At 41.3% G+C, this 27,421-nt stretch overlaps 2 protein-coding genes across 5 annotated transcripts in view; both read left to right on the top strand.

Annotated features, from left to right (window-relative positions):
* The window catches only part of LOC126078851 (HLA class II histocompatibility antigen, DQ beta 1 chain-like), a 215,417-nt gene that overhangs the window by 95,727 nt on the left and 92,269 nt on the right, over positions 1 to 27,421 (top strand). The window contains exon 6 of one of the 4 annotated variants that reach the window (XM_049889670.1): positions 8,221 to 8,589. The exons of 2 other annotated variants lie outside the window; for them this stretch is intronic. In XM_049889670.1, the coding sequence (XP_049745627.1) occupies positions 8,221 to 8,234 (14 nt within the window). In that variant the 3' untranslated portion in view covers positions 8,235 to 8,589. Of the gene's footprint in view, positions 1 to 6,599; positions 6,850 to 8,220; positions 8,590 to 27,421 lie in introns of those variants that run through there. One more of the 4 variants, XM_049889696.1, reaches the window with a different exon arrangement.
* LOC126078840 (HLA class II histocompatibility antigen, DQ beta 1 chain-like) lies at positions 993 to 8,589 on the top strand. The gene is made up of 6 exons (XM_049889661.1): positions 993 to 1,179; positions 2,937 to 3,206; positions 6,277 to 6,558; positions 7,051 to 7,161; positions 7,596 to 7,619; positions 8,221 to 8,589. The coding sequence occupies exons 1-6, from the start codon at positions 1,074 to 1,076 to the stop codon at positions 8,232 to 8,234; spliced, it is 807 nt and encodes a 268-aa protein (XP_049745618.1). The 5' UTR covers positions 993 to 1,073; the 3' UTR covers positions 8,235 to 8,589.

Below are 27,421 nucleotides of genomic sequence, written 5' to 3'. Positions count from 1 at the left end.
GCAGGGGTGGGGTAGGGTGGGGTGGGGTGGGGTGGGGAGGAGGGGTGGGTAGGCAGAGGCCTCTGTTAAGGAGATCCTGGGGTGGGGGCTGAAGGTCCTTCTCTGATCATTTTTCCCTGCCTCCAGCCCCATTCTCAGATTGAGTTTGGTGTTCCTCCTTTATGGTTCCATTGCACCAAGGGAGACCCTCCTCATGCTGGGGTTACCTTGATCCTGCATACACCACTGTTGGTGGAAGCCAGGTGACAAGTTTTGCTTGTCCTTGGAGCTGTAGAGCTATGTAAAAAAAAAAAAAAAAGTACCTAGTATGGATTATTAGAATAAATCAATATCTTCATGTGCCACTAATTAAACTTGTTGCTTCTTCCTGATTCCTTTTTACCTGGTAAACTCCTTATTCTCTGCTTTTAGATCCTGTCTTCTATTTAAAAAGAACCTAAAATACAGGAAATAGCACGAGGGAGGGAGGAAGGGAGGGATGGAGGGGGACTATCATAAAGCACATAGTGGTGCAACTGCAGCTGATTCCATTTCCCTGCAAGAGCTGCTCTTCCCACCACAACTTAAGGCCGCTCAGAGTGTCTAAGATAAGAGCAGTGGATATCTCTATGACAATAATCTTCTCTGCCCTAAAATGTGGTCCCCACTTATTTTTCCATACTAAATCCCACATATAAGAAAAAGATGGTTTAAATAAATATCACAGAGATATCTACTCTTGAATTGCTCTTCCATTTTGGTTACTTAAACGCCTAAGATATTCAACCTCCAGATCCATATAGGCATTTTCTGTAACTGAGAGAAACTCTTTACCTCACGGTTTCTTTCATCCAGTGCACATTGATGAAGACACAGTGCCAGGCACTGGTTTGAGAACCATGGTGGAGAGTGTCTGCCCAGAGACAGATGAGGTACTTCGGATCCAGTCCTGATTGGCTCCTTTGCTAGTGACTCTCCAATCCTAACATGCATGGAAACATTCATAGGTCTTTACTCTCTGAGGTGGGTACCATCAGATCCCTTAGGTGTGAGCTGTGTTGACTGCCATTACTCATTTTCCCTTGTTCTCAGTTATGTGTGAGAAGATGGCTCTGCACACCCCCAGAGGCCTTTGGACAGCAGCTGCGATGGTCATGCTGATGCTGAGCACCCCAATGACTGAGGGCAGAGACTCTCCAGGTAAGTGCAGGGCAGCTGCTCTCCAGGGCCACCACTGTGGAGAACAGGCTCTGAGGGACCTTTGGGATCGAGTGTGAAGTTAGTGATCTCTATGATTTGAGAACATAGCCTTTTATTATGTATTTCTTATTTTTGGGAAAGAGGGTTATTCTACATTCTTTTTATTTATTTATTGTGCTTTTGGTGAAAGTTCACAGCTTAAGTTAATTTCTCACACAAAAATTTATACACATATTGTTATTCGACTTTAGTTGCAATCCCTATAATATTCTATATTCTTATTTCCACGTTTTAATAATGACCTGAGGACATTCCCCATCCCAGGGGATCAAGCCTGGAGATATTATAATGGGAAGAAGGAGACAAAGTGTGTACGTATACCAGTGACAGCACAATGTGGACATGAGGCTATTTTTTTGCAGTATGATTTCTCCAAAGAAGAGACAGCAGGATTTGTCATTTCAGAGTTCCCCAAGATTATGGGTTGGGTAATGAAGGGCAATAATGGTCTGTAGTGTCAGTATTTGAGGAAAAGGAGTCCACATTCCTGACTAGCAGTGTAGTGTTCATGGAGGCAAACTCTTGGTATCTGAGTGAAGTCGACTGGGTTACCACAGACAGGGAGTCATCTTCAGGTTTCACTGTCTTATGGTCAAATAGAGACTTGAGTGGGAATCAGAGATTGGAGTTGATGGTGGATTGAATTTAGACAAAAATAGACCATAAAGAAGGGAAGTAATAGTTATTGAATAACCACTCATTTCAGACTCAGGATTAGCATCTGCATATAAATTCTCCCTCAGTCTTCCTCACACCTCTGTGTGTAGGTAGTATGACTCTTTGTTACACAATTATACTTGATGTGGATACACTATTAAGTAACCTGCCCAAGCTAGTAACTGGCACAGCTTAATTGGATTTCAGTTTATTTCCAAAGCTTGTGCTCTTCCCATGAATAAAATGTACCTTTCTGGAAGAGAGTCTCTGTCCCTTCTGACCACACTGGGAGTGAAGGAACCTTACACTGTGGTTGGGTGGGGGTGGAAGAAACCCAGAGTAAACCAAGGCCTGGGAAAGAAGGCAGTATGACCAGGGATCAGAAGAATGTGCTTGGCAGGACAAGGACAAGCTTAATGTTAAATTCTAGACCTTTCTCTTTGTCTGCCTCTTCATTGTCTAGAACTCTCTGGCTTATGTGGATACTTGTTTACCTTTGAGGTTTCCTAGAGTTGTACGGAAAATGGGATTTCATGCGAGAATGTTCTGATTCCTCTAAGTACAGAGACAATAGAAATAAACCTGTCTGCCCTTTTTATTCAGTTATAGGTTCAGGTAGGGAATCCGGATCCCAGTGCTTGCTCTTAGGGAATCTCCCTATTTGAAGGCAGATTCTGGAAGTCTTCAAAGTTGGGCGGGTGGGACGTGGGGGGGGTTAGGTTGGGGAGCGGGGGAGGGGAACGGGGGGGAGGGAGCGGGGAAGCGGGGGGGTGGGAAGGAGAAGGGGGAGTGGAGCGGGATAACAGCCCTGAGGACCCGGGGTTCTGGAGGTGCAGGGCTTGATTGGGTTTGGTACCAGGTAGGAGGCGGTGCCCAAGTCTCTTCCAGGCGGGGACCCGAGGTTGCGGGGGCCCCGTTTTAGGTTCACGCAAACTGGCCAAGGCCCCGACAATGGCTGCCCTGGCACCATGGCTGGTGCCTTGGGGCGTCAGTCCGAGGCTGGGCTGAGGCTTGACTGACCCGCCGGTGATTCCCCGCAGAGGATTTCGTGGTCCAGTTTAAGGGCCTCTGCTACTTCACCAACGGGACGGAGCGGGTGCGGCTTGTGGTCAGATACATCTATAACCGGGAGGAGATCGTGCGCTTCGACAGCGACGTGGGGGAGCACGTGGCGCTGACGCCGCTGGGGCGGCCGGCCGCCGAGTACTGGAACAGCCAGAAGGACGTCCTGGAGCGGAAACGGGCCGAGGCGGACATAGTGTGCAGACACAACTACCGGAATGATGAGAGCTTCACGGTGCAGCGGCGGGGTGAGCGCCTCTCTGCCCTCGCGGGACCCACCCTGGGCCGGGGGTCGAGTCTCCTGGAGCCGCAAGACTGAGGGAGCGAGTGGAGATCCGGCCCGGTGGGGGGGCGGGGGGGGGGAACCCTCGGACCCAGGTTCCCAGGCCCCTCGGGGGACAGGAAGGCGGGCAGGTCCCACGGGGAGGGGGGCTTACTGAGAGGAGGGTGGAGGACCTCAGCAACCCGTGAGCATTACCTGCAGAGGAGGGCGAGGTCTGTCCATCTGATCCCAGCCTGCCTGGTAGTTCACACGTCGCCCTCGAGTCGCTTCGCACTCATAGCGACCCTGTAGGACAGAGTGGAACAGCCCCGTAGGTTTCCAAGGAGAGGCTGGTGGATTCACACTGCCGACTTTTTGGTCAGCAGCTGAGCACTTAACCGCGGTGCCACCAGGGCTCCGATTTTGCTTTATGTTTTACATTTTAAAACAAACTCTTACTGATGTGGATTTGAATAATTAAAATTAGTGAATATACAGTCTAGGGCAAAAAAGGCTTTGCTTAATAAAAATAGCCCTTGAGAGGTGTTATAAAACAGATTTTTACTTTCTTTGAAAATCTCCAATGGATGGCATAATTGAACGAACTGAAGCTTTGGAGTAAAAAAATCTAAACAATTAAATTATTGCATAAAAATTATTACAGATTTTCCTTGGCCTGAGACTCCCTGCTCTCCCCCCAACATCACCATTTACCTGAAAGTTAGAAATTCTGAAAGATAAGCACCCCCATTTAATAAGTAACTCTTTGTAGATCTTACTAAACACCATCTATATTATGTCATTTATTTTCACAACTGCCTTGTGAGCTGGGATTAGTATCACCACTTAGGGATGGTAATATTGGTACATAACACTCTCTTGCTTTTTTCTGGCCCACATCCTAACGCCACCTAGTACTTATCTTTTTGCTATTTCACTTCTTTTCCATACAAATTATCTTAACATTTTTCTTTTGAACTTGTGTCCTCTATTTTCACTCCCAATCTGTTTAAGGGGAACAGGCAATAGGAGTCCATATAGGCAGCCATGATTTCTCACATTACATTCTCATTAACCCAGGCCAACCTTTGCAAGAGTGACAGAATATTTTCTGATTTCAGAACAACGAAGTGATTCTTGACAACGAGAGGGTAGAATAGGTAGGTGGCTAATAATTAAACTCACTTGAATTAAAAAAAAAAATTAGAGAGCATACTCTAGCACCAAGTAAATTAACTATACATTAAATATTTACTATATTTTCACATCAATAAGGAGTCCTGGTGGCCCCGTGGTTAAAGCGCTCGGCTGCTAACTGAAAGGTCAGCGGTTCAAATCCACCAGCTGCTCCGCAGGAGAAAGGTGGCAGTCTGTTTTCTTAAAGATTTACAGTCTTTGAATTCTGGCAGTTCTACTCTGTCCTATAGGGTTGCTATGAGTTGGATTTGATGCAACAGCAGTGGGTTTTTTTTTCATACCATGGGACTAAAAGAGGTACAATAAAAATGGTTTGCGAGAGATTAAAGAATAGGGTATGTAAAATAGGCAGGGAAAGGTGTGTCATATTTGATAACGAACAGCAATCTGAGAAGATAAAGGATTCAAGGCATGGACAAGCATAATGTTTTATCAGTGTTATTTGTTTTCAAAGCTCCCCAACTTTTTCTTCAAAACATCTAAACTTTTGAAATAACACATTCGTATGTCTGTCTGTGTCACTAGATCTCAAGTTCTGCAAAAGCAGAGACCATGGTCTATCGTTACCTTTGAATCCCTAAGGCTCGTCAAATAAATAAATCAATGAACAAATAAAATACAGTGTAGGTGGCATTTCCGATGTGGAGATGAACTTTATGGATTTCATAATATAATTTTTTTGTGGGAGTTCACAATATATTTCATAATATAATTTTTTTGTGGGAGTTCACCATAGAAGGACATTTGAGCTAAGGTTAAATTGAAAGTTGAGAGGGATGCAGTGTTGACTGGCAACACATATGTTCTTGTTCCCGAATTTTTTTCTTACTACAGGCTGAGAATTACAGAATAGAGCCTGCTTGAGAAGCATTGCTTTGTGGAAGGATGTGGTGGTCAGCGTTGTGCTCCTGTTGAGCCGACTAGAAATGTGGATACATCCTTAATTGTCAGTCCATGGTACTATTCATGGGGCCATGGCCAGTGTTGATGGTCTCACACCAGCAGATGAGAGTCTTACTGTTGCTGTTGGCTGCTGTGGAATTGTTTTCAATTTATAGCAACCCTGTATGACAGACCAGACCTGCCCCACAGGGTTCTCTTGGCTGTAATGTTTATGGAAGCAGATGGCTAGGTCTTTCTCCAGTGGAGCCGCTGGGTGGGTTCAGCCTTTTAGTTAGCAGCGGAGTACTTCTAGGCTGTTGCATTTTCTCTACTGTGGGGAGCAGTGGGACTAACAGAAAACAGTGTCACAATCCTAGAGTGATTTACCAGAAACAACCCTGATGATGGCCTTCAATAAACCCAAAAACTAAACCTGTTGCTGTCAAATCAGTTTCAACTCATGGCGACCCTGTGTGTTACGGAGTAGAACTGCTCCATAGGGGCTTCTTGGGTATCGTCTTTACAGAAGCAGATCAGCAGACCTTTCTTTTGTGGCTGTACTGGGTGGGTTCGACCCACTAACCTTTAGTTTAGCAGCCGATTGCAAACTGCTTGTACCACCCGGGGACCTCAATAGGCATGGAAGCAAGAGTCCAGGTTAATTATGGTTATTATTTTTAATTGTATGGATATTAGCCTGTGTACTATAGAAACTTATAATTCTAAAGTGCTTCAATTTTATCAACATAGTAACTGCCATAGAATGATTATTATTATCTCTTCTGACTCTGAAAAATAAACTGACTAATGCTTGCTATGGAGCTAATAAGTGGAGGACCTCAGATTCTAATCCAAGACTTGGAATACAGGAATCTTTCTCCTCTGGTTCCAGTGAAAGTCTTATCCCCATGGAGAGACTGGCTGTGTGGTCTCACAGCTCACTCACTGTGCTTTTTTCTGTCTGTTACTTCCCTCAGTGGCGCCTGAAGTGACCATCTCTCCAGCCAGGACAGAGACCATAAACCACCACAACCTGCTGGTCTGCACAGTGACAGATTTCTATCCAGGCCAAGTCAAAGTCCGGTGGTTTCGGAATGACCAGGAGGAGACGGCTGGCGTTGTGTCCACTCCCCTTATTAGGAATGGGGACTGGACCTTCCAGATCCTTGTGATGCTGGAAATGACTCCGCAGCGTGAAGATGTCTACACCTGCCACGTAGAGCACCCCAGCCTGCAGAGCCCCATTGTGGTGGAGTGGCGTAAGAGGCAGTTTGTTTCCTTTCACTGTGGGACCCGTGAGATATCCCCTCTGGCCCATCCCATCCCCTCCCTTATCCCTGATGGCACTACTGAGCTGGGAATCACAGGAGATTAGAGCATCTCTTACCCCCAGCAAGGGCATCCAGAGAATCGTGATATCACTGCCTTTCCAGGTACATACTGTGGTCCTAGATCCCGGCCCTGATAATGCTGGGGGATTGACTCTTTATGGTGGTTGTTGGGATCTTAGGATCTAAGGTTATGGATGTGTCCCTGAGGAGCCAAGATTTGCTTCCCTCCTTTTCTGTTACCCCCACTGTGTCAAGGATCCATGGAGACTGGGTCCTTCCCTTTCCTAAGTGTGGTCACAATGGAAAACTAGGCTCTTTTGGCACCTCCATCTCCTGTACCGTTGTCTTTTTTTTTACTTCCCAAATGGGTCACTATGGGATGTGAGGGCAAACATTGACACTCAGGCTTCTGCTTCCCAGGGGCACAGTCTGAATCTGCCCAGAGCAAGATGCTGAGTGGTGTCGGAGGCTTTGTGCTAGGGCTGGTCTTCCTGGGGCTGGGCCTTATCATCCATCACAGGAGCCAGAAGGGTAAGGAGCTCTGAGGGGGAATCAGGAAGATGGGCTGTGCCTGAGGCCCTTTGTTCAGGGAGGCCTCTGCCTTAGGTGTAACTCTTGTTGTTGACCCTGAAAGGAAAGAAGCTGGGCTGGGTGGTGGAGGGAGATGGAGAAGCCAAGTTAGCTTTAACACAAAGCTGACTGGTGGAGTTTAACCCAGGAATTCCTTCCAGTTCATCATTGTCTCACTGGCTCCTGCTAAAATCTTCCTTCATTAAAAGGAGGGCCAGAGCTTCAGGTTCCTTCTAGCGACAGCTTTGTTCACTTTAAGGATTTTAGCTTAATGTAGTTAATACCTTGTGGTAAATGGGTGGGGGAGAGAATATTACTCCCCAATATCATTTGGGGTGAGTGAGAGAATCTTTTTTTTTTGTAACAAGACCTTTCTCTGTAACTTTCTTTTATAGGACCTCGTGGGCCTCCACCAACAGGTAACAAGTCTGCTGTGACCCAGTGTGGGGCGGGGAGCAGGTATAAGAGGGAAGGGCATGAGGAGAGCATGCCTGGGCTCAGTGGTCTGGGTTCATGGTTCCCTGCTACAGGGATCCAGAGTTAGAAGTTTACCCAGTTTCTATAAGAAGCTCCTGATGTTGGTCCTTAGAACCAGGTCAAAACTTTGGTGACTTGTTTTTTTAATGATACTTGGATCCAGAGCCCTGTCTTGGGTGCTAAACACTGGGGTGATGCCCAATCTGCGCTGCATATTGATGGCTCCTGCCCTGTAGGCATTTCCCAGTGGCTGAAAGAGGCTACTGGTGGTGAACAGAAAATGTGTTATTATCCAGTTTCCTAACAGATTGAAACAATTCATATTCTTCAGAGGTGTAAGAGCTGCCCCCCACCCCCACCTCCAGCACATCTCCTTCTGTGTTCACAGTTAAAGTTAAATCAGTTAAAGGTTTCCCGGTTACATAGATATTGGGGCAGGTGTTGATGATACGCCCTGGTGCTGCAGGGACGCTGAAGGGGGGTCAGAGGGCGTGTGTCCTTTAGGGAACCGTGTTCTCATCACTCTCCCTCTCTCCTCTGCAGGGCTCCTGCACTGACTCCTGAGGATGTTTTGACTAGGATTGCTTCTTGTTGTCCTGTAATGCCTGCCTTGCCTTGCTCAGAATCCCAGCTGCCTGTGTCTGCTTGGTCCGCCTGTGAGATCTGAATCCTGCAGTGGTTCTGGCACAGCTGCCAGGTCACCTCCTGTGACCCCTGCCCCAGAGACCTGGCTGTTACTCTGGTTCCTGCACTGACGCAGGAGCTTCTGCCGTGTGTGCTGCCAGCTGTGTCTACACAGACCCCATGGAGTTTTCTGTTTCTATTCCCCCCAGAGACTGCTCAAGAGATACACAGTGAACCCATTTAACTGACCATAGAGCTTTTTTCAAAATTAAACATGTTTATGACTTATCTGTACTCTGAGCTTCCTTAACTGGGCAGAGGCAGAAAACTACTCCAGGATGAAAGGAACAAATTGTGAGATGACTGACACCATTGCCGTCAGGTTGATTCTGACTCATAGTGACCCTATAGGACACAGTAGACCTGCCCCCATAGGGTTTCTAAGGAGTGGCTGGTTGATTCGAACTGCTGACCTTTTGGATAGCAGCCAACCTCTTAACTGCTATACCACCAGGGCTCCATGAGGTGACCTAGCCAATCTCAAAACCTGTGGCCAGAAAGAGGAGCTCCTCCTTGAAAGGAGGCTAGAAGCATCATGAGTTCATGTAAGGGTAGGCGGAGGACATAGAAAGTAAACTGAATTGTTCCATCGTCCATGGTTCTTTAGAATCAATGTTCAGTGCAGTGACTTTAGGGTATCCTGGACTTTGTTCCAGTTTGGTAAGAATTGTGCAGGTAAGCATGGTGAAGTTGTTTAGAGGAAGATAGAGTGACTTCTGGTGTCACAGAGAACCAGACCGATGTTTCACATATATTGCTGGTAATGACATGGATCAAGGCCTATTTTTATTTTTGAGAAAGTATAACCAGCAATAAGAATGTAATTCTTTTTATTTTTTTTTAATTGTATTTTAGGTGAAGGTTTAGGGAACAAACTTGCTTCTCATCAAACACTACACACATTGTTCTATAACATTGGTTAACAACCCCATGACATGTCAACACTTTCCCTTCTCAACCGTGCGTCCCCTATTACCAGCTTTCCTGTTCCCTCCTGCCTTCTAGTCCCTGCCCCAGGGCTGGTGTGCCCCTTTTTGCTTTGTTCCATAGTCTTGTTCAATCTTTGGATAAAAGGTGAACCTCAGGAGTGATCTCATTACTGAGCTGAAAGGGTGTCCGGGGGACATACTCTTAGGGTTTTTGCAGTCTCTGTCAGGTCCGCAAGACTGGTGTTTGTCTTTGAGTTAGCATTTTGTTCTAGGTTTTTCTCCAGCTCTGTCTGGGACCCTGTGTTGTGATCCCTAAGAATTTAATTCTTGATTCCAAATGGTAGAAACTCAACTGAAATTTATTTTGTTCATGTAACAAGAAAGTCTAGGGATCAGGTTGATTTCAGAAATGACTAGATTCGGCTATTCAGTGCAGCCTTCATCTCTTTTCTTTCCACTGTATCTGTGCACCTTTCTCTGTTTCTCCGTCTCTTTGTTCCTGTATATTTCTCTCTGTGTCTCTCTGGGTCTTTTTATGTGTCTCTCTCTATTTTTGTTTTTCTCTCTGTGTGTCTACTCCTTTCTCACTATTTCCTGCATCACTTTATCTCTATGTTTCTTTCTGCATCTCTGTTTCTCACCACCTTACATCTTATCTCTGTCTCTGTGTGCATGTCTGTCACTGCTGGGTGTCTCCAGAGTGTCTACCAGGGTTTGCACAATTTTAAGGAAGATTCTGATTGGTTAAGTGTGGGTCTCATACACACCTCGGAAACATCACCCAGTACATGGGATGCAGACAGCTGGCCTTATGTCCCCAGCCCTTATCAGTAATTGGGACAGAACTTTCCAGATTGTCATGATGCTGGAAAAGACATCTTAGGGCGTAGATATCTATTACCGCCACGTGGGACACCCCAGTCTCCGAAGCTTTCCACGGTGGAGTGGCATAAGGTACAATTTTTTTTCCTTTCACTGTGGGCCCACGAGAGAGGCAGAGCTCCCTTAGGTTCTGGCGTCCCTCATTACGAGTGCTGACTCATGCTCAATCCCTTGTTTCCTCCAGCATCATCTGATGGTGTAGGAATCCTCGGGACAGAGCTCCTCTAGTCTGTGGAAATATTTACCCTTTGATTTCTTTCCTTTTAGTTTTATTGTGCTTAGGTGAATGTTTACAACTCAAGTTAATTTCTCAATAAAAAATTTGTATGCACATTGTTTTGTGATATTGGTTGCAATCCCCACAATGTGACAGTGTGATCCCCTGTTCCACCTGGTGTTCTCTGTGTTCATTCATCCAGTTCCTGTCCCTTCCTGCCTTCTTGTCTTGCTTTTGGACAGGAATTGGCCATTTGGGTTCATATATTTGATTGAAATAAGAAGCACTCTTCTCACATGTGTTATTGTTTGTTTTATAGGCCTGTCTAGTCTTTGACAGTGCACTTTGGGAAAGGTTTCAGTTCTGGGTTAGCAGAGTGTCTGTGGGCCATAGTCTCGGGGGTTCCTCCAGGCTTTGTCAACAAGTAATCTAGTTTTTTTTTTTTGTGTGTGTGAATTTGAATTCTGTTTTACATTTTTCTCCCGTTCTGTGTGGAACTCTCTGTTGTGATTCCTGTTAGAGTGGTGGTTGGTGATATCCAGGCACCATCTAGTTCTTCTGGCCTTACGCTGGTGGAGAATGTGGTGCTTGTGGTCCTTTAGTCCTTTGGGCTAATAGATTCTATGTGTCTCTGGTTTTCTTAATTTTTTTTGCTCCTGATGTGATGGGACCAAAAGATGTATCTTAGATGGCTGCTCATAAGCTTTTAAGACCCCGGACACTACTTGCCCATTTTTTAACTGGATTATTTGTTTTTTGTTGTAGAGATGTTGGGTTTTCTTATAGATTTTAGAGATTAGACCTTTGTCAGATTTGTCATAGCCAAATTTTTTTTCCTAGCCTGTAGGTTCTCTTTTTACTCCTTTACTGAAATCTTTCAATGAACATAAGTGTTTAATTTTTAGAAGATTCCAGTTATCTGTCTTATCTTCTGGAGTTTGTGTGTTGTTAGTTATGGTTTGTGTCCTGTTTATGCCATGTAGTAGGGCCTCTAGCATCGATCCTATTTTTTCTCCCATTTTCTTCATAGTTTTTCCTATTATGTTTAATTTTTGATCCATTTAGAATTAGTTTTTGTGTATCGTGTGAGGTATGGGTCCTGTTTCATTTTTCTGCAGATGGACATCCATTTTTGTCAGCACCGTTTGTTAAAAAGATTCTTTTCCCTATTCGATGGGCTTTGGACCTTTGCCGAAGATCAAGTGACTGTAGGTGAATGGATTTACATCTAGGTTCTCAATTCTGTTCCATTGATCAATGTATCTGTTGTTGTACCAGTACCTGGCTGTGCCAATTTCCCTAGCTGTGTAGTACGTTCTGAGGTCAGGTAGCGTGAGTCCTCCTACTTAATTCCTCAGTAATGCTTTACTTAGCCGGGACTTCTTCCCTTTCACGGAAAGTCAATGATTAGTTTTTCCATCTCTTTAAAGAATGCTGTTGGTATTTGGATTGCAATTGTATTGTGTTTGTAGATTGCTTTGGGTAGAGTTGACATTTTCACAATGTTGAGTCTACCTATCCATGAGCATGGTATGTTTTTCTATTTATGTAGATCTCTTTTGGTTTCTTGCAGTAGTGTTTTGTAGTTTTCTTTGTATAGGTCTTTTACATTCCTGGTTAGATTTATTCCTAAGTATTGTATTTTTTTAGAGGCCATTATAAATGGTGGTGCTTTCCTGATTTCCTTTCTGTAGTTCTCTTTATTGATGCATAAAAATCCAACTGACTTTTGTATGTTTATCTTGTATCCTGTTACTCTGCTAAATCTATTAGTTCCAGTAGTTTTCTTGTGGAGTCCTTTGGGTTCTCTATGTATAGTATCATATCATCTGCAAATAATCATAGTTTTACTTCTTCCTTTCCATGTCTCTTGTGAATCCAGTTTGAATTTCTGACAGTTCCCTGTCAATGTACCGTGCAATCGTTTTTGAATGATCTTTAGCAAACTTTTACTTGCTTGAGATATTAATGATATTGTTCAATAATTTTCCATTTTCTTGGGTCACCTTAGTTTGGAATGTGTCAAATATGGATCTCTTCCAGTTAGATGGCCTGGTTGCTGTCTTCCAAGTTTTTAACATAGATGAGTGAGTGCTTCCAGAGTTGCATCCATTTGCTGAAACATCACAATTGGTATTCTGTGCATTCCTGGAGTCTTGTTTTTCACCAATGCCCTCAGTGTCTTGGACGTCTTACTTCAGTACCATTGGGTGGCACAGAGGCTGAAAGATTGGCTGTTAACCAAAAGATTGGCAGTTCGAATCCACCAGCCACTTCTTGGAAACCCAATGGGGCAGTTCTGCTCTGCCCTATAGGGTCACTATGAGTTAGAACCTACTGGAATGCAACGGGTTTTTGTTTTTTTGTTGCCATCGGAATTTCATCATATGCTACCTCCTGAAATGTCTGAATGCTGACCAATCCTTTTCAGTACAGTGAGTCCAGGTATTCCTACCATGTTCTTCTGATGTTTACTGCCTCATTGACTATTTTGCCTACAGAATTCTTCAGTATTGCAACTCGAGGATTGAAAATTTTCTTCAATTCTTTCCACTTCAGAAATGTGAAGCCTGTTTTTTGCTTTTGGTTTTCTAACTTCAAGTCTTTCCACATTTCATCATAATACTTTACTTTGTCTTCTTGAGCCTCCCTTTGAAATCTTCCATCCAACTCTTTCACGTGATTGTTTTTTCTGTTCAGTTTAGCTACTCTGCGTTCAAGAGCAAGTTTCAGAGTCTGTTCTGACATCCAGTTTGGTTTTTCTTTCCTGTCTTTTTAATGAATTTTTTTGCTTTCTTCATGTATGATGTCCTTGATATCATCCCACAAATTGTCTGGTCTTCAGTCATTAGTGTTCCATGTGTCAAATCTACGCTTGAGATGGTCTCCAAAAATCAAGTGGGATATACTCAAGGTTGTACTTTGTCTCTCGTGGTTTTGTTTTAATTTTATTCAGCTTCAATTTGAACTTTCATATAAGCAACTGATGGCCTGTTTTACAGTCGGTCCCTGGCCTTGGTCTGACTGATGATATAAAGCTTCTTTATCTTCTTTTTATACAGACGTAGTGGATTTGATTCCTGTGTTTTCAATCTGGTGTGACCCGAGTGTATAGTTGCTGCTTATGTTGTTGAAAAAAGATATTTGCAATGAATAAGTCATTTGTCTCATGAAATTCTATCATGTGATCTCCAACTTTTGCATTCCAATCACCAGTAATTATTAATGCATTTTGATCACATAGTTGATCAGTACATAGACCAAGAGACAGTTGTTTGAACAGAACAAGGGGATTCTGAGTGGTTTAAAATCAGAAAAGGTATGCATCAGGGTTATAAACTTTCACCATACTTATTCATTCTGTATGCTGAGCAAATAATCTGAGAAGTCTGGTTATATGAAGAAGAACTCAATATCAGGATTGGAGGAAGACTTATTAACAACTTGCAATATGCAGATGACAAAATCTTGCTTGCCAAAGATGAACAGAGCTTGAAGCACTTACTGATGAAGATCAAAGGCTACAGCCTTCAGTATGGATTATATTTCAGCATAACAAAACAAAAATCCTCACAACTGGACCAATGGGCAACATCAAGATAAATGCAGAAAAGTTTGAAATTGTCAAGGATTTATTTTTCTTCTCTCTACAATCAAAACCCATGGAAATAAAAAAATAGCAGCCAAGAAGTCAGAGACGTATTGCATTTGACGAACCTGCTGCAAAAGACCTCTTTAAAATGTTTAAAAGCAAAGATGTCACTTTGAGGACTCAGGAGCTACTGACACAGCCATGGTGTTTTCAGTCACCTCATTTGCATGCAATAGCTGAACAATGAATGAAGAAGACAGAAGAATTCATGCCTTTGAATTATGTTGTTGGCAAAGTATACTGAATATACCATGGACTGCCTGAATCTGTCTTGGAAGAAGTTCAGACAGAATGCTCCGTAGAAGCAAGGGTGGCAAGACTTTGTCTCATGTACTTTGTATGTGTTATGAGGAGGGACCAGTCCTTGGAGAAGGACATCATGCTTGGTAAGGTAGAGGGTCAGCTAAAAGAAGACCCTCAATGAGATGCACTGACACAGTGGCAGCAGCAATGAACTCAAACATGGCAATGATTGGAGGATGGTGCAGGTCTGGGCAGTGTTTCCTTTTATTGTACATAATGTCACCATGGGTTGGTTCCCACTGGGCACCTAAAAACAACGATGATTAACATGTTAAAGGCTCAACTGGGGAAGACAGACTGCAGGTAAGATCAGGTAAGATTGATAGGTATTTTCAACAGAGAGAGAAACTATAGGAAAAATCAAATGGAAATGCTAGAAACAAAAATACATTAACAGAAATGAAGAATGCTTTTGATACAGTCAAAGAAATAATCAATGAATTTCAAATTGGTCAATAAAAATTTCCCAGAGTGAAACACAATACTAAAAAAGAGTTTAAAAAAAAAAAAAGGAAAGAAAGAAAATGAAGGTGATGTAAAACTTTTTAAGGCAAACATATGGTAATCCGTTTATATGGTACCATAGCTCTTGGATGTTATTCTATATTTTTCCGTCTCGTTTTTCTCTTTGTGTTTCACTTTGGATAATTTTTATTTGGTACCATCTTCATTTAAAAACTTTTAAATAACCTTCTTATTTTGAAATAATTATAGATTCACAGGAAGTTGTAAAGAGAACAGAGAGCTCGTATATACTCCTCCCTCATTTGGCCCCTCAGGTCTTCTTAGTTAACTATAGTACAATATCAAAACAACATGTGTGTATGGTCCTATGTGATTTTATCATATGTGTATATTTATGTAACCGCTACTGCAATCAAGATACAGAACTATTCCATCACCACAGATACCGCTCTTGTGCTACCCCTTTAGAGTCACACCCACTCTCCTCTCCCACCATTCCTAAACCATGGCAGCAACTCATTTTCGTTCCGTTTATATAATTTTTATCATTTTGAGAATGCTACATAAATGAAATCATATAGTCTATGAGCTTTTGAGGTTGGCTTCATCACTCAACATAATGCCTTTGAGTTCTATCCAGTGTGTTGCGTGCATCCTTAAGTCATTCATTTTTCATTGCTAAGTTGTATTCCATGGGACGGTTGTACTGTCTGTTTAACCATTTGTCTGTTGTAGAGCATAATAGTTGTTTCCAGTTTTTGCCTATTAAAAATAAAGCTTCTGTGAACAATCAGGTACAGACTTTTGGGTAGACCTAAGTTTTCATTTCTCAGGAGCTGATGGCTAAAAAGTGTGACTATTGAGTCAGGTAGTAATTTAGTTTCTTAAGGAACTGTCAAATACTTTATGGAGTAGATGTAACATTTCACATTGCCACCAGGAATGTGTGAGAGGTCCAGTTTCTTTGCATTCTTGTCAATATTTGGTATTGTCACTATTTTATTATTTTTACTAGTCGTTTGTGGAATAAGTGGTTTGTAAATATTTTCCCCTAGTCTGCAACGTGTTTTTTCCAGCCTGTTAACATGGTCTTTTTTAAAGGAAAAGTTTTTAACTTTAATTAAGCCTAATTCATTGATTTTTATTTTATAAACTGTGCTTTTCACGTCACATTTAAGAAATGCTCTCCAAACTCTAGATCCTGAAGATTTTTTCTATGTTTTCGTCAAAAAGTTTTAAAATTTTTATTTTTTCTTTACATTTATAATCAGTTTTGACTTAGTTTCTTTATAAGGAATTAGATTTAGATCGTTTCATTTTTTTTTTTTTTTTTGCCTATCCAAGGAAACCCTGGTGACGTAGTAGTTAAGTGCTACAGCTGCTAACCAAAAGATTGGCAGTTCAAATCGACCAGGTGCTCCTTGGAAACTCTATGGGACAGTTCTACTCTGTCCTGTAGGGTAGCTAAGAGTCAGAATCAACTTGGCGGCAACGGGATTGTTTTTATGGATATCCAATTGCTCCACAACTATTCGTAGAAAACACTATCCTTTCTATCAAAATGTTTTTGCTCCTTTGTCAAGAATCAGTTGGCCATTCTTGTGTGAATCTATTTGCAGATTTCCTTTTCTGTTTTATTGATGTATATTTTAATCCCTCTGCCAATGCCACCTGATCGTGATTAATATACAGTTTCCCTTTGTATGCACAGGTTTTGCATTTGTGGATTCAACCAACCACGGATTGAAAATATTAAAAAAAAAAAAAGTTCCAAAAAGCAGAACTTGAATTTGCCGCGCACGGAGCACTGGGTGAATTCACAAGAATAAAGTGATGTGCCGGCATCCCCTACTGTACCCTCTTGCCATTTTACAGACCCTCAATCTCTCTCCAGTGCTGTTGTTTGAGCATTGTTCACCTTGTGTCCCGTTTGTTTGCTACTTGTGTTGTTTATACCCTTTTTTTCTGTGAAAAAATGGCTCCTAAAAAGCAATGAAGTGGCCAGAGCAATCCCCCCAAGGCTAAGCGTGAGGAGGTTAAGGACAGTGAGAGGAAAAATTTCAGGTTAGTAGGATGGCTGGCTAGCTGGGAAAACGCTCCAACCTCCTGAACTTCAAGATCATGGGCAACTCAGCATAGCTGATGCCCAGGCTGCATCAGTGTGCCCAGAAGAGCTCCAGAAACTCATAAAAGAGAAAGGCTACTGTCATGGACTGTATCATATCCCCCCAAAATATGCGTATCAGTTTGGCTAGGCCATGATTCCCAGTATTGTGTTAGTGTCCACCATTTTGTCATCTGATGTGATTTTCCTATGGGTTATAAATTCTATCTCTACGATAATGGAAACCCTGGTGGTGCAGTGGTTAAGAGCTATGGCTGCTAACCAAAAGGTTGGCAGTTTGAATCCACCAGGAGCTCCTTGGAAACCATTTGGGGCAGTTCTACTCTGTCCTATAGTGTTGCTGAGAGTGGGAATGGACTTGATGGCAGTGAGTTTTTTTTCTAATGATGTTAATGAGATAGGATTAATCGCAATTATGTTAATGAGGCAGAACTGAATCTTAAAGATTAGATTGTGTTTTAAGCCAATTTTTTTTGAGATATAAAAAAGAGAAGCAGGCAGAGAGATATGGGTACCCCGTATCACCGAGAATGCAACGCAGGGAACAGAGCTTGTTCTTTGGACCCGAGGTTCCTGCACTGAGAAGATCTTTGACCAGTGGAATTGATGACAAGGTCCTTCCTCCAGAGCTGACACAGAGAGAAAGCCTCCCTTGGCCCTGATGCCCTGAATTCGGACTTCTAGCCTCCTAGACCGTGAGAGAATAAAATTGTGTTTGTTGAAGCCATCCACCTGTGATATTTCTGTTATAATAGCAGTAGATAACTAAGACAGCTGCCTTCCAGAGCAAGTCTTCAACTGTGATGAAGCGACTATCGTTGCAGCATTTATGATGTATCAAGACTTATTAGTCATCTCTGTACATGATTTGGAATCCTGATTGCGCAGTGGTTAAGGGCTCGGCTGTTAACCAAAAGTTCAGCAGTTTGTATCCACCAGCTGCTCCTTGGAAACTCAATGGGGCAGTTCTACTCTGTGGTATAGGGTCTCTAGGAGCTGAAGTCCGCTCGCTGGCAATGGGTTTGGTTTGGTTTAGAGATGATTTGTAGTATCCGGGAGGGTGTATGTAGGTTATATGCACACTTCATACACAAATTGTTGCATGACATTGGTTGTTGTCCCTGCAATGTGTCAGCACTCTCCTCATTTGCACCCTGGCTTACCGTTTCCATCCCTCCGGTTTCCCTCCTCTTTTTTGCCTTCTCATCTTTGCTTTTGGGCAGGTATTGCTCATTCAGTCTTCTATAGCTGATTGTTCTAAGAGCACATTCCTCACTGGGGTTGTTTATTTTATAGGCCAATCTATTATTTGGCTGAACGGTGACTTCCGGGAGTGGCTTCAGTTTCCGGCTAAAAGAGTGTTTTAGGGTGGTAGTCTTGGGGGTTCCTTCAGTCTCTACCATTCCAGTAACTCTGTTCTTTTTTACAACTTTGAGATTTCTTCTATCTTTTTCTCCTATTCTAATCAGGAGATTGTGGTTCATGTGGGCCATTAGTCTTTTGGACTAATTGCTTCCTTGAGTCTTTGGTTTCCTTCACTTTCCTTTGCTTCAGACGAGAAGAGACCAATAGTTGTATCTTAGATGACTATTCACTAGCTTTTAAGACCCCACACACTACTCACCACATTAACATGTAGAACACTATCTTTATGAACTATGTTATGACAATTGACTTAGATGTATGGTCCTTAGTCTTGAAGCCCAGTAACTCAGTCCCATGAGGTTTTTGGATCTGTCTAAGAAGTTTCCAAAACTCTGCCCCCTATGTGCTCTATTATATATATGAACATATATGCAGCACATATATGTATACAAATGCCCACAAGTATACCTATATATGCACACGAATGCCCTCCTGTATGCGCTCCTACATCTATATAGCATATATATCTACCTATGTAGCCACTCACAAATTTTTGATTGTTATTACTGTTGTTGCAGAATTGTATATAGTGTAGTAGTTACCGTGCTTGTCCTTTGCGTATTCCCTTATTTTTTAATGTCAGGAGAGATTGTAGTGATATCATCACCTGTCTAATTCCTGATACAGGTAGTTTTTGCCTTCTCTTTTTGCTTTTGTCAGTTTTGCTAGAGGTTTGTCAATTTAATTGATCTTTTTGAAGAACCAGCCTTTGCTTTACTGATTTTCTCTGTTGCTTTTCTGTTACCGATTTTATTGATTTCTGCTCATATCTTTTTTATTTCTTTCATTTTACTTACTTTGGTTATTTTATTCTTTTGTTTTTTCTTCAGGAGGGACCTTAGATTATTGAATTGAGACGTTTCCTTTGTTTAATGTAAGCATTTAATGCTATAAACTTCCCTTTCAGCACTTTTGAAATTTTGATGTAATGTATTTTCTTTTTCATTCAGTTCAATGTACATTTTTGTTTTCCTTGAGACTTCCCTTTTGACCGATGGAATATAAAGAAATGTGCCATTTAGTTTCTGAGTGTTTAGAGAGTTTCCAGTTATTTTTCTGTTGTTGATTTCTAGTTTGAATCCATTGTCATTGGAGAACCAAGCAAAAAAAAACAAAAAAAAACACAAATCTGCCTGTTGCCATTGAGTCAATTCCGACTCCTTGCGACCCTTTGGGACAGAGTTGAACTGCCCTACAGAGTTTCCAAGTAGTGCCTGGTGAATTTGAACTGCCAACCTTTTGGTTAGCAGCCATAGCTCTTAACCGCTACGCCACCAGGGTTTCCATTCTTTTAAATGTGTTGAGAGTTGTTTTATGGCCCAGAATATGCTCTTTCTTAATATATGATATATGGACACTTGAGAAGACTTGTGTGTACTGCTGCTCTTGGGTGGAGTGTTTCATATCTTGATTAGATCCTGTTAGTTGATGGCATTGTTGAATTCTTCTGTATTTTGGTGGTTGTCAGTCTAGCTGTTGTATTTATTATTCAGGCAGGGGTGTTGAAATCTCCACCTTGATTCGTGGATTTGTCTATTTCTTCTTTCGGTTTTATCAGTTTTGTTTTACATATTTTACACTTCTGTTGCTCGGGACATACACATTTAGGATTGTTGGTCTTCTTGGTGGCTTTACCCTTTTATCATTATGTAATATCCTTCTCTGTCCCTAGTAATTTTCTTTAATTTGATGTCCAGTGTATCTGATATTACTATAGACACACCTGTTTTCTTTGGATCACATTTTGCATGATATATCATTTTCCATTCTTTTACTTTTAAGCTACCTATCACCATATTTGAAGTGATGGTTGAAGGGGAAAATGTAACTAGTCCTATATCTTTTTCATGTCAGATGATCAGTTCAAGTTAGTCACAGTAATCTCATCTTCTATGTTATGAACTAGTTCAGGGCTGGGTAGATCTTATACAATTCTGGTCAATAATATATGTTGAGATTCTAGCTCAAACTTTCTCAGAAAGAAAATCTCATTATACACTGTTAGGTATGAATAAGAGGCCATTTTACCACAGATGGTGATGGTAACCATTTTGTATCAATCAGGATCCCAGCAGGAAACACATTTCCACTTAGATAATTCAAATGGAAGATAATTTAATTATAGGACTGAGGTGTGGCGGCCCCTGGGTAGCACAAATGGTTTGTGCTCAGCTGGTAACCAGAATGTTGGCAGCTTGAATCCACCTAGCAGCACGGTGGAAGGAAAGTTCTGAAGATCTGCTTCCATAAAGACTATAGCCAAGAAAGCCCTATGGTGCAATTTTATGCTGCAACAAATGAAGTTGCCATGATTCAGAATTGACTTAATGACACAAGACAAGAACAACAGAGGTGTGAGAAGGGTTAAGGTGTAAGCCGGTGGCAGTTAAGGAATTTTGAGGTTCTTAAAGACTAGAAAGAGTGGGGAATCATTATCATTTCTAGGCCTAAAAGGGCAAGGAAAGCTGGCAGGAGCTATAGTATGGAGGGCCCAGCCACTGCCAGAAAAATTGTGAACCATAGCAGGGAAGGATTAGGAATATACGGCATGACTGTGCTCTCCTCCAATCCTCCAATCTCCTGCTGGTACCTCCAGCTGGCTGTACCCAACCAGAAGCCAACTGGAAAGATTAACCTAGTGTTAGAGTTTTAGCTTGGCCTTTGTTGAACAAAACAAGGTTGATAAGGATAGAGGATGGACCTGGCCAGGCAAACTGAGAATAACCAGCACTCCTTATAAGCAAAGGGGGAACCAACTTTAGGATTATGCCAGTACTTCGGATTGAAGAGCAGAGAGTTAGAAATGAATCTGTGATGGCATGTATGGAGACTGAAACAATCAACTTTAAAAAGTATCCTCTTTCTGTACTTTCTATTTTGAAACATAATGGGCATCCTTAATGTATGAATCATTCCTAATTGATGATTTTGTTATGTGGAGTCAAGACATACTATCTATCTTTAGAATACCATGTCTATTGCTTGTGCATAATTCTGTAACACATAACTGTGTAACATATTCCCTTCTCCTTGAATCTCTTCCCTCTACCATCTTGATCAACCACAAATGCAAATTTGTTGCCTGAAGCAGATCTTCTGCTGAAGTTCTCAGGCTTAGATGGAAGGTTCACATATCACAATGAAATGTAAAATGTTGAAATTGCACATTAGATTTTTTTTTTTTGGTCTTAAATCATCTTAGGTTTTTCATGAATTACTCCACTACTTGGAGCACACTGCCTTCTTTCAATTTGTCATTTCTCTCTCCCCTTCTTTTCCTGCATACATTTCACCTTTCATCATTAGATTGAAAAATAAATCCAATATTATTAACCAGAGAATCCATATCATACTCCTCATGGGACAGAGATAGACACATAGGGTCTTCATGGGCAAAATTCACTCTTACTAGAAGGTAATTTTGATCGTAATTGATATTTTTGTTAACCAAAACCATATATTATATGCAAGGTTGTCTTACATAGTACATACTGTAAGGATTATTTCTAAACCTTACAATAACTATGCATAAAAGATGTTATGTTACCTGCTTTGTAACAAGGAAAGTGTAACTCAGAAATGTTTATTTGCCCTGAAAACTTAGTTGATGAAGCATATATTCAAACATCACTATGTTATACCAAAGCATTTTGGTGTATGTCGTAAGGCATCTCTTTTTCTTTAAATATTTCAGTTGCTTGTTTTCTCTGAAGAGAGCGTAATCCACGGAAAGGATATGTTGTAGACAAGAATTGCCAGCTTTTTTTTTTTTTTTTTTTTGCCAATGCTCAATGGCTCAGAGCAACACTCTAGTTTCCTTATACATGATGAATATTGAATGAGAGAGGGAATATTGCAACTTTAACAGACTGTCTTAAGCCAGATAGCATCACTCCCATGTGTGGGACTCCTATCCAGAATTATAAAATCTTAGCCTGACTTCATAGTCTTCTTCAGGTAAAATTATCAGGGCAGCTAAGTAATGATGAATATTGTATAACATCCAGCTCAGTAGAGAATTTGGGACAATTTCTGGGTCTAGGGTCCCTAACAATATTATACACTTCCCCATTTGAGGATATAAGATTCTTCTCTCACAAAATATTGCTGATGTTGCCGTTGTACATAAACCATGACCTAGGATCTGAGTTTAAGCAGAGTTGGAATATCTTTTATATAGCCAATTATTAGAGGGTCTCTTCACTGTCTGAGCATACACAGAAGAAGTAGACACTGAAAAGATCCCACAGAGAGATGTTTAAGCTTTTTTCTCTGGAGACAAAGGAATATGCCGACCACAGATAGCTAGAAGCTGGGGGAAGCGTCGTCTCTGGCATGTCGCAGGTATCCTCAGAGAAGCAGACATGGGGGAAAAAAACAGAGATAAGCAGGAAAGAATGACATGTAGAAGTGAACTGTAAGTGGTTAAATCACTAGTAGCTCTACTAACGTGGGGGAATGGATGAAGATACTGACAGGACAAAGGAACATGAAGGAATTGGTCAGGAAAAAAGCTCATTCATACAGCAAGTCTATAGTAGAAAATCTCAGTTTCGGTCTGATTCCTCTTCTGAGGATGTTTCCTTGCAGCAGGAGGAACTATGAAAATGATGAGTTCTGTCTAGGCTCCTATTCCAGGAACAGAAACCCTGGTGGCGTAGTGGTTAAGAGCTAAGGCTGCTAACTCAAATGTTAGCAGTTCAAAAACACCAGGCACTCCTTGGAAACTCTATGGGGCAGTTCTACTCTGTCCTATAGGTTGGATCATCCATTTTCCCTCAAACTTTTCCAATTTGTGTCACTGAACACAAATTGACATTGTGTAACCTGCTTTCCTATATCCTTTCCAAAACTTTTTTCATAGTCGTGGCCCATTCACCCGCCAAAATCCTTTAAGTCCTTACTTGACTTCTACTATGGAGTTTCTCCCATAACCCCTTGTCTGAGGAGGCACTGCTCAAGCACAGCCCCTGTGTGATGAGGAAGGATACCCCATAATCCCCTTGTCATTCTCTGAAGACAGGTGTCTCTCTCTCTGAAAATAGGTTGGCATCATGCATTCTTAGAAAAGAGAAGTGTTGTGATAAGAGAGACATAAGATCTAGTGGGGAGTTGCAATGCAGAAAGGCACCATCGATCAGAAGATTGGGAGTTCGGGGTATGTGTGGAGTTGGAACATTCAGCTGCAAGGTCCACATTGGTTTTTGAGTGAGCAGTGTTTCTTGGCACTCCAAAGGGGTCCTGTTCATCTCAGGCTGCTCCTAACAAGTCTTTTTTCCCAGTTTCATAAAGAACTAATCTGACTCAGAATTATAGGGCAACCAGTCTAAAGAGTGTGCCATAGTGCTTATGTAGTCAGCTGCTGCACAAAGATGGTAGACGTGGAAACAGGAGTGGACAAGCAAGACAAAGGAGGGTGGATCTGACAATGTGCACATACACTAATTGAAAATCAGATGAAAAAATGGAACCAATGCTTGAAAGATCCAGGGTACAACTTCCCAACTCCTTTTCTCTTCATCTTAGGTTTGTTGGGTATCTGGGGTTTTCCCTGGAAAATGTGATATTTGAGAATTCTGCTCTGGAAACAGTAAGTGGATGAAAATGGCTTGTAGGTAATGTTTCCCGCTCACTCTCAAGGGTTGAGTCTCAAGGACTGACCCGTTAATTTGACAATCCACTGAATGGCTGATTCACAGTGATTGGCCCAAGCATCAGTGTGCTGAATTATCTTCCGACAGATATAGTAAATTTACTAGTTTACCAATTTTTGTTTAAGAAATAGTTTTCTTGAACTTATTTTTTGTTTTTCTAATGATATTAACAAAAATATCGTTTCAGGTAGAAAATTTTCAGTTCATTTTTATATTGGAAAGCTTTTTTTTTTCCCAGAAATTTTAGTATTTTTAGTTTTTTTGTCAGTTTCTTTGAAGGACAATTCACAAAATTTATCAAATTCAAGAGAATGTATTTTTTAAAAAAATGTAAATGTGCATTTTGGCTTTTATTAAAACCATTTTTAGAAAAATCTCTGAAATTTTTGTGACGTATAGTTGACCATTTTTTATTTTCTTAAATGCATTTGTTACAAAGCTTCATGGAAACTGGAGCTGTTTTCTGGCAGAAGGATGGAGTGGCATCTGTACAAGCACATAGTACATAGCAGAGCCAGGGCCGCTGCTCCCAGAAACCATGAGAAAGAGGGCTATGGGACAACAAGGAAGCCTCAGAAACTTGGTGGCCTATAATTCACAGCCCTCTAATATATTTCTAAACCAAATCATCAAGTATGAATTGCTATAAACTTTAGGTATAGAAAAGTAAAAGCGTGAATTTGGGTAAAGTAGCAATTTTGGTAAATTTAGCAAATTGATCATTGGCAAATTGGTTCTTCAGTGAACTGGATTGGGTTCGTCAAATCAACCTGGATCCTTTTTGGATCCCATAAAGAAGTGGGTCTTTACAGAACCTCTTAAAATTCCCTTTACACTGCTTCCAAGGTGACTTCGTGAATGGAAAGCATATCATGGTACTCTGTCCTTCAATTCCCTCTATTGTTTCTCCTTCTGTCATGAAGAAAACCCAGGCAATTTTCAAATGCACCATCATCCACTTGCCAAAGACAAAGATACCTGAATCCTATCCTCTAATCGTGCAAACCACATGCCCTGGGTGATCCTCTTAGTCTTGCCAGACCTCCCTGTCTGCATTCAGGTGTGCACCTTAGCCTGCTTCATCCGCCTTTATCAACCGAGCCATCACTTCCTCTGAGAAGCACTTCCTCTGAGAACCAAGCCTGTCTATCTCCTCATTATGATCTCTATCACCAATTCTGTTTTCTTCATCTAGAGAAACTATTATTTATAAATTAATACAATCAATAATAATCTACTTCTAATCCTATGTTGCCAACTCTTGCCAAGAGAAAATAAAATAACTGAAGCAATGGTCACCACTATCATTTTATAGCTTTAAGTGTTCTGGAAACCTTCAAAACTGCTCAGTCATGTCTCTAATCAGCAATATTTGACACTACCTTTATTGATGGTTACAAATTTTTGTTCCTTTCTTATTTTTCCTCACATCTCTCTCCCCTCCATTGTGTAAACTCCTTGAAGACAGAGACTAATATTTTCATCTTTGAAACTCAGAACCTTAACACTGCAGGTATGCAAAATTATTGTTAAGTGACAAGTAGCCATCCTCTGTGATCTGCTGTTCCTTTGGGAAGGAACCACATAGATGTGTCAGAGCTTAGACACAGAGCCCCTTTCATGAAAGTGCAGAATGCAGGGTGGTCAAGCGTGTAGCATAAGGCAGGGCTTCATACAGTTACCAGAAGCTGCAGGGATGAACAACTTCCTCTACAGCAAATTAATATGAATGAAAAATGACGACAAACTCTCTGCCATTAACCTATGTAGCTCACAAAGTTTCATTCATTTTTCTTCTCTTTTGTAAATTTGTGTTAAGACTGTTTTGTACTCCATAAAGGGCCACATAAATCAGAGACTACATCAGCCTGAGACCAGAAGAACTAGATGGTGCCCAGCTACAACCGATGACTGCCCTGACTGGGGACACAACAGAGAGTCCCTGATGGAGCAGGAGAGCAGTGGGATGCAGACCTCAAATTCTCATAAAAAAACCAGACTTAATGGTCTGACTGAGACTAGAAGGACCCTGGAGGCCATGGTCCCCAGACCTTCTGTTTGCCCAAAACAAGAACCATTCCCAAAGACAACTCTTCAGACAGGGATTGGCCTGAAATATAAGATAGAAAATGATACAGGTGAGGAGTGAGCTTCTTGGCTCAAGTAAACACATGAGACTATATGGGCAGCTCCTGTCTGGAGGGGAGATGAGAAGTCAGAAGGAGACAGAAGCTTGCTGAAAAGTAATGGAAATAAAGGGTGGAGAGAAGCAGTGTGCTGTCTCATTAGGGGGAGAGCAACTAGGAATATATAGGAAGGTGTATATAAATTTTTGTATGAGAGACTGACTTGATTTGTAAACTTTCAGTTAAAGCACAATAAGTTTTTTTTTTAAAGGGGAGGAAAAAAAGACTGCTTTGCACTTCAGTTTCCATATTTGTGAGACTACAAAGAGGAGGACTATGTTCTAAGATCTGAAATGATAGTTACAATCAAAGTAGTTCTGTGGAGGTGGGAGTTCAGAGAGTAAATGCAGTAGATTCATGATCAAAAGTATTTAATGTGCTTTCCCTTTTCTCTTTCCCTCCATAATGATGAGGTAAGAGTAAGGATTGAAACGACAGTGATTCCATCATCTGAATAGAGATGGGAAGGAACAAGAAGCGTTTTCTGTCTTTGTTAATGATGTTCAGAAGGATGAATTCACAGCTATAATTTTTAAAACTAATGTGTATGTTGCTCACCATGGATTGCATAGGCTTTTTACAAATTATATCTGCAGTTATGACAGCAGTGCTGTGAGGTGTGTACTCTTCTTTAGAGACAAAGTGAAACCAAGTCTTCCAGAGCTGAAATGATTTATCCAAGGTCACTCTGCTGCTGATTTGAATTTCTTCAGATTATCTAAATTGTTATTTTAGAGATAAAACTTGGTACAGAATAACAAGAGCTAATTTACCTACGGCATGAAAAATTCAAGTGCTCATAGGGGAAATTTGTAAAGAGATTTAGGGAAATCTAGAGGTAATTGCTCAAATTTTAACATAGGAAGATAATAAATAGTCTAAGGAAAGCATTTCTAATTATAATACAACTGGCATTGGGGAAGCCACAGAACTATTCAGGATATAGAATTTTCTTAATTTTTGGCTTGACCATGTAATAGGACCCTGAATGCGCCTTCTGGTGATAGGATGATTCCTATGTTCACATTTAACCCCACTGACCAAGCAGAGATTTCAAGGGATGGTGACTAAGATGTTGGTATCTCCCTGAGTTTCCAAAAGACTGTCCACAATTTTTACCTTTCACCTGTGGGAATCCCACCTCTCATGGATTGAATTGTGCCCCTGCAAAATATCTGTCAATTTGGCTAGGTCATTATTCCCTTGTATGATTGCACGATTG

The sequence above is a fragment of the Elephas maximus genome, chromosome 1 (genome assembly GCF_024166365.1).
Source record: "Elephas maximus indicus isolate mEleMax1 chromosome 1, mEleMax1 primary haplotype, whole genome shotgun sequence".
Lineage (NCBI taxonomy): Eukaryota > Metazoa > Chordata > Mammalia > Proboscidea > Elephantidae > Elephas > Elephas maximus.
This window is presented reverse-complemented; position numbering and strand designations above follow the sequence as displayed.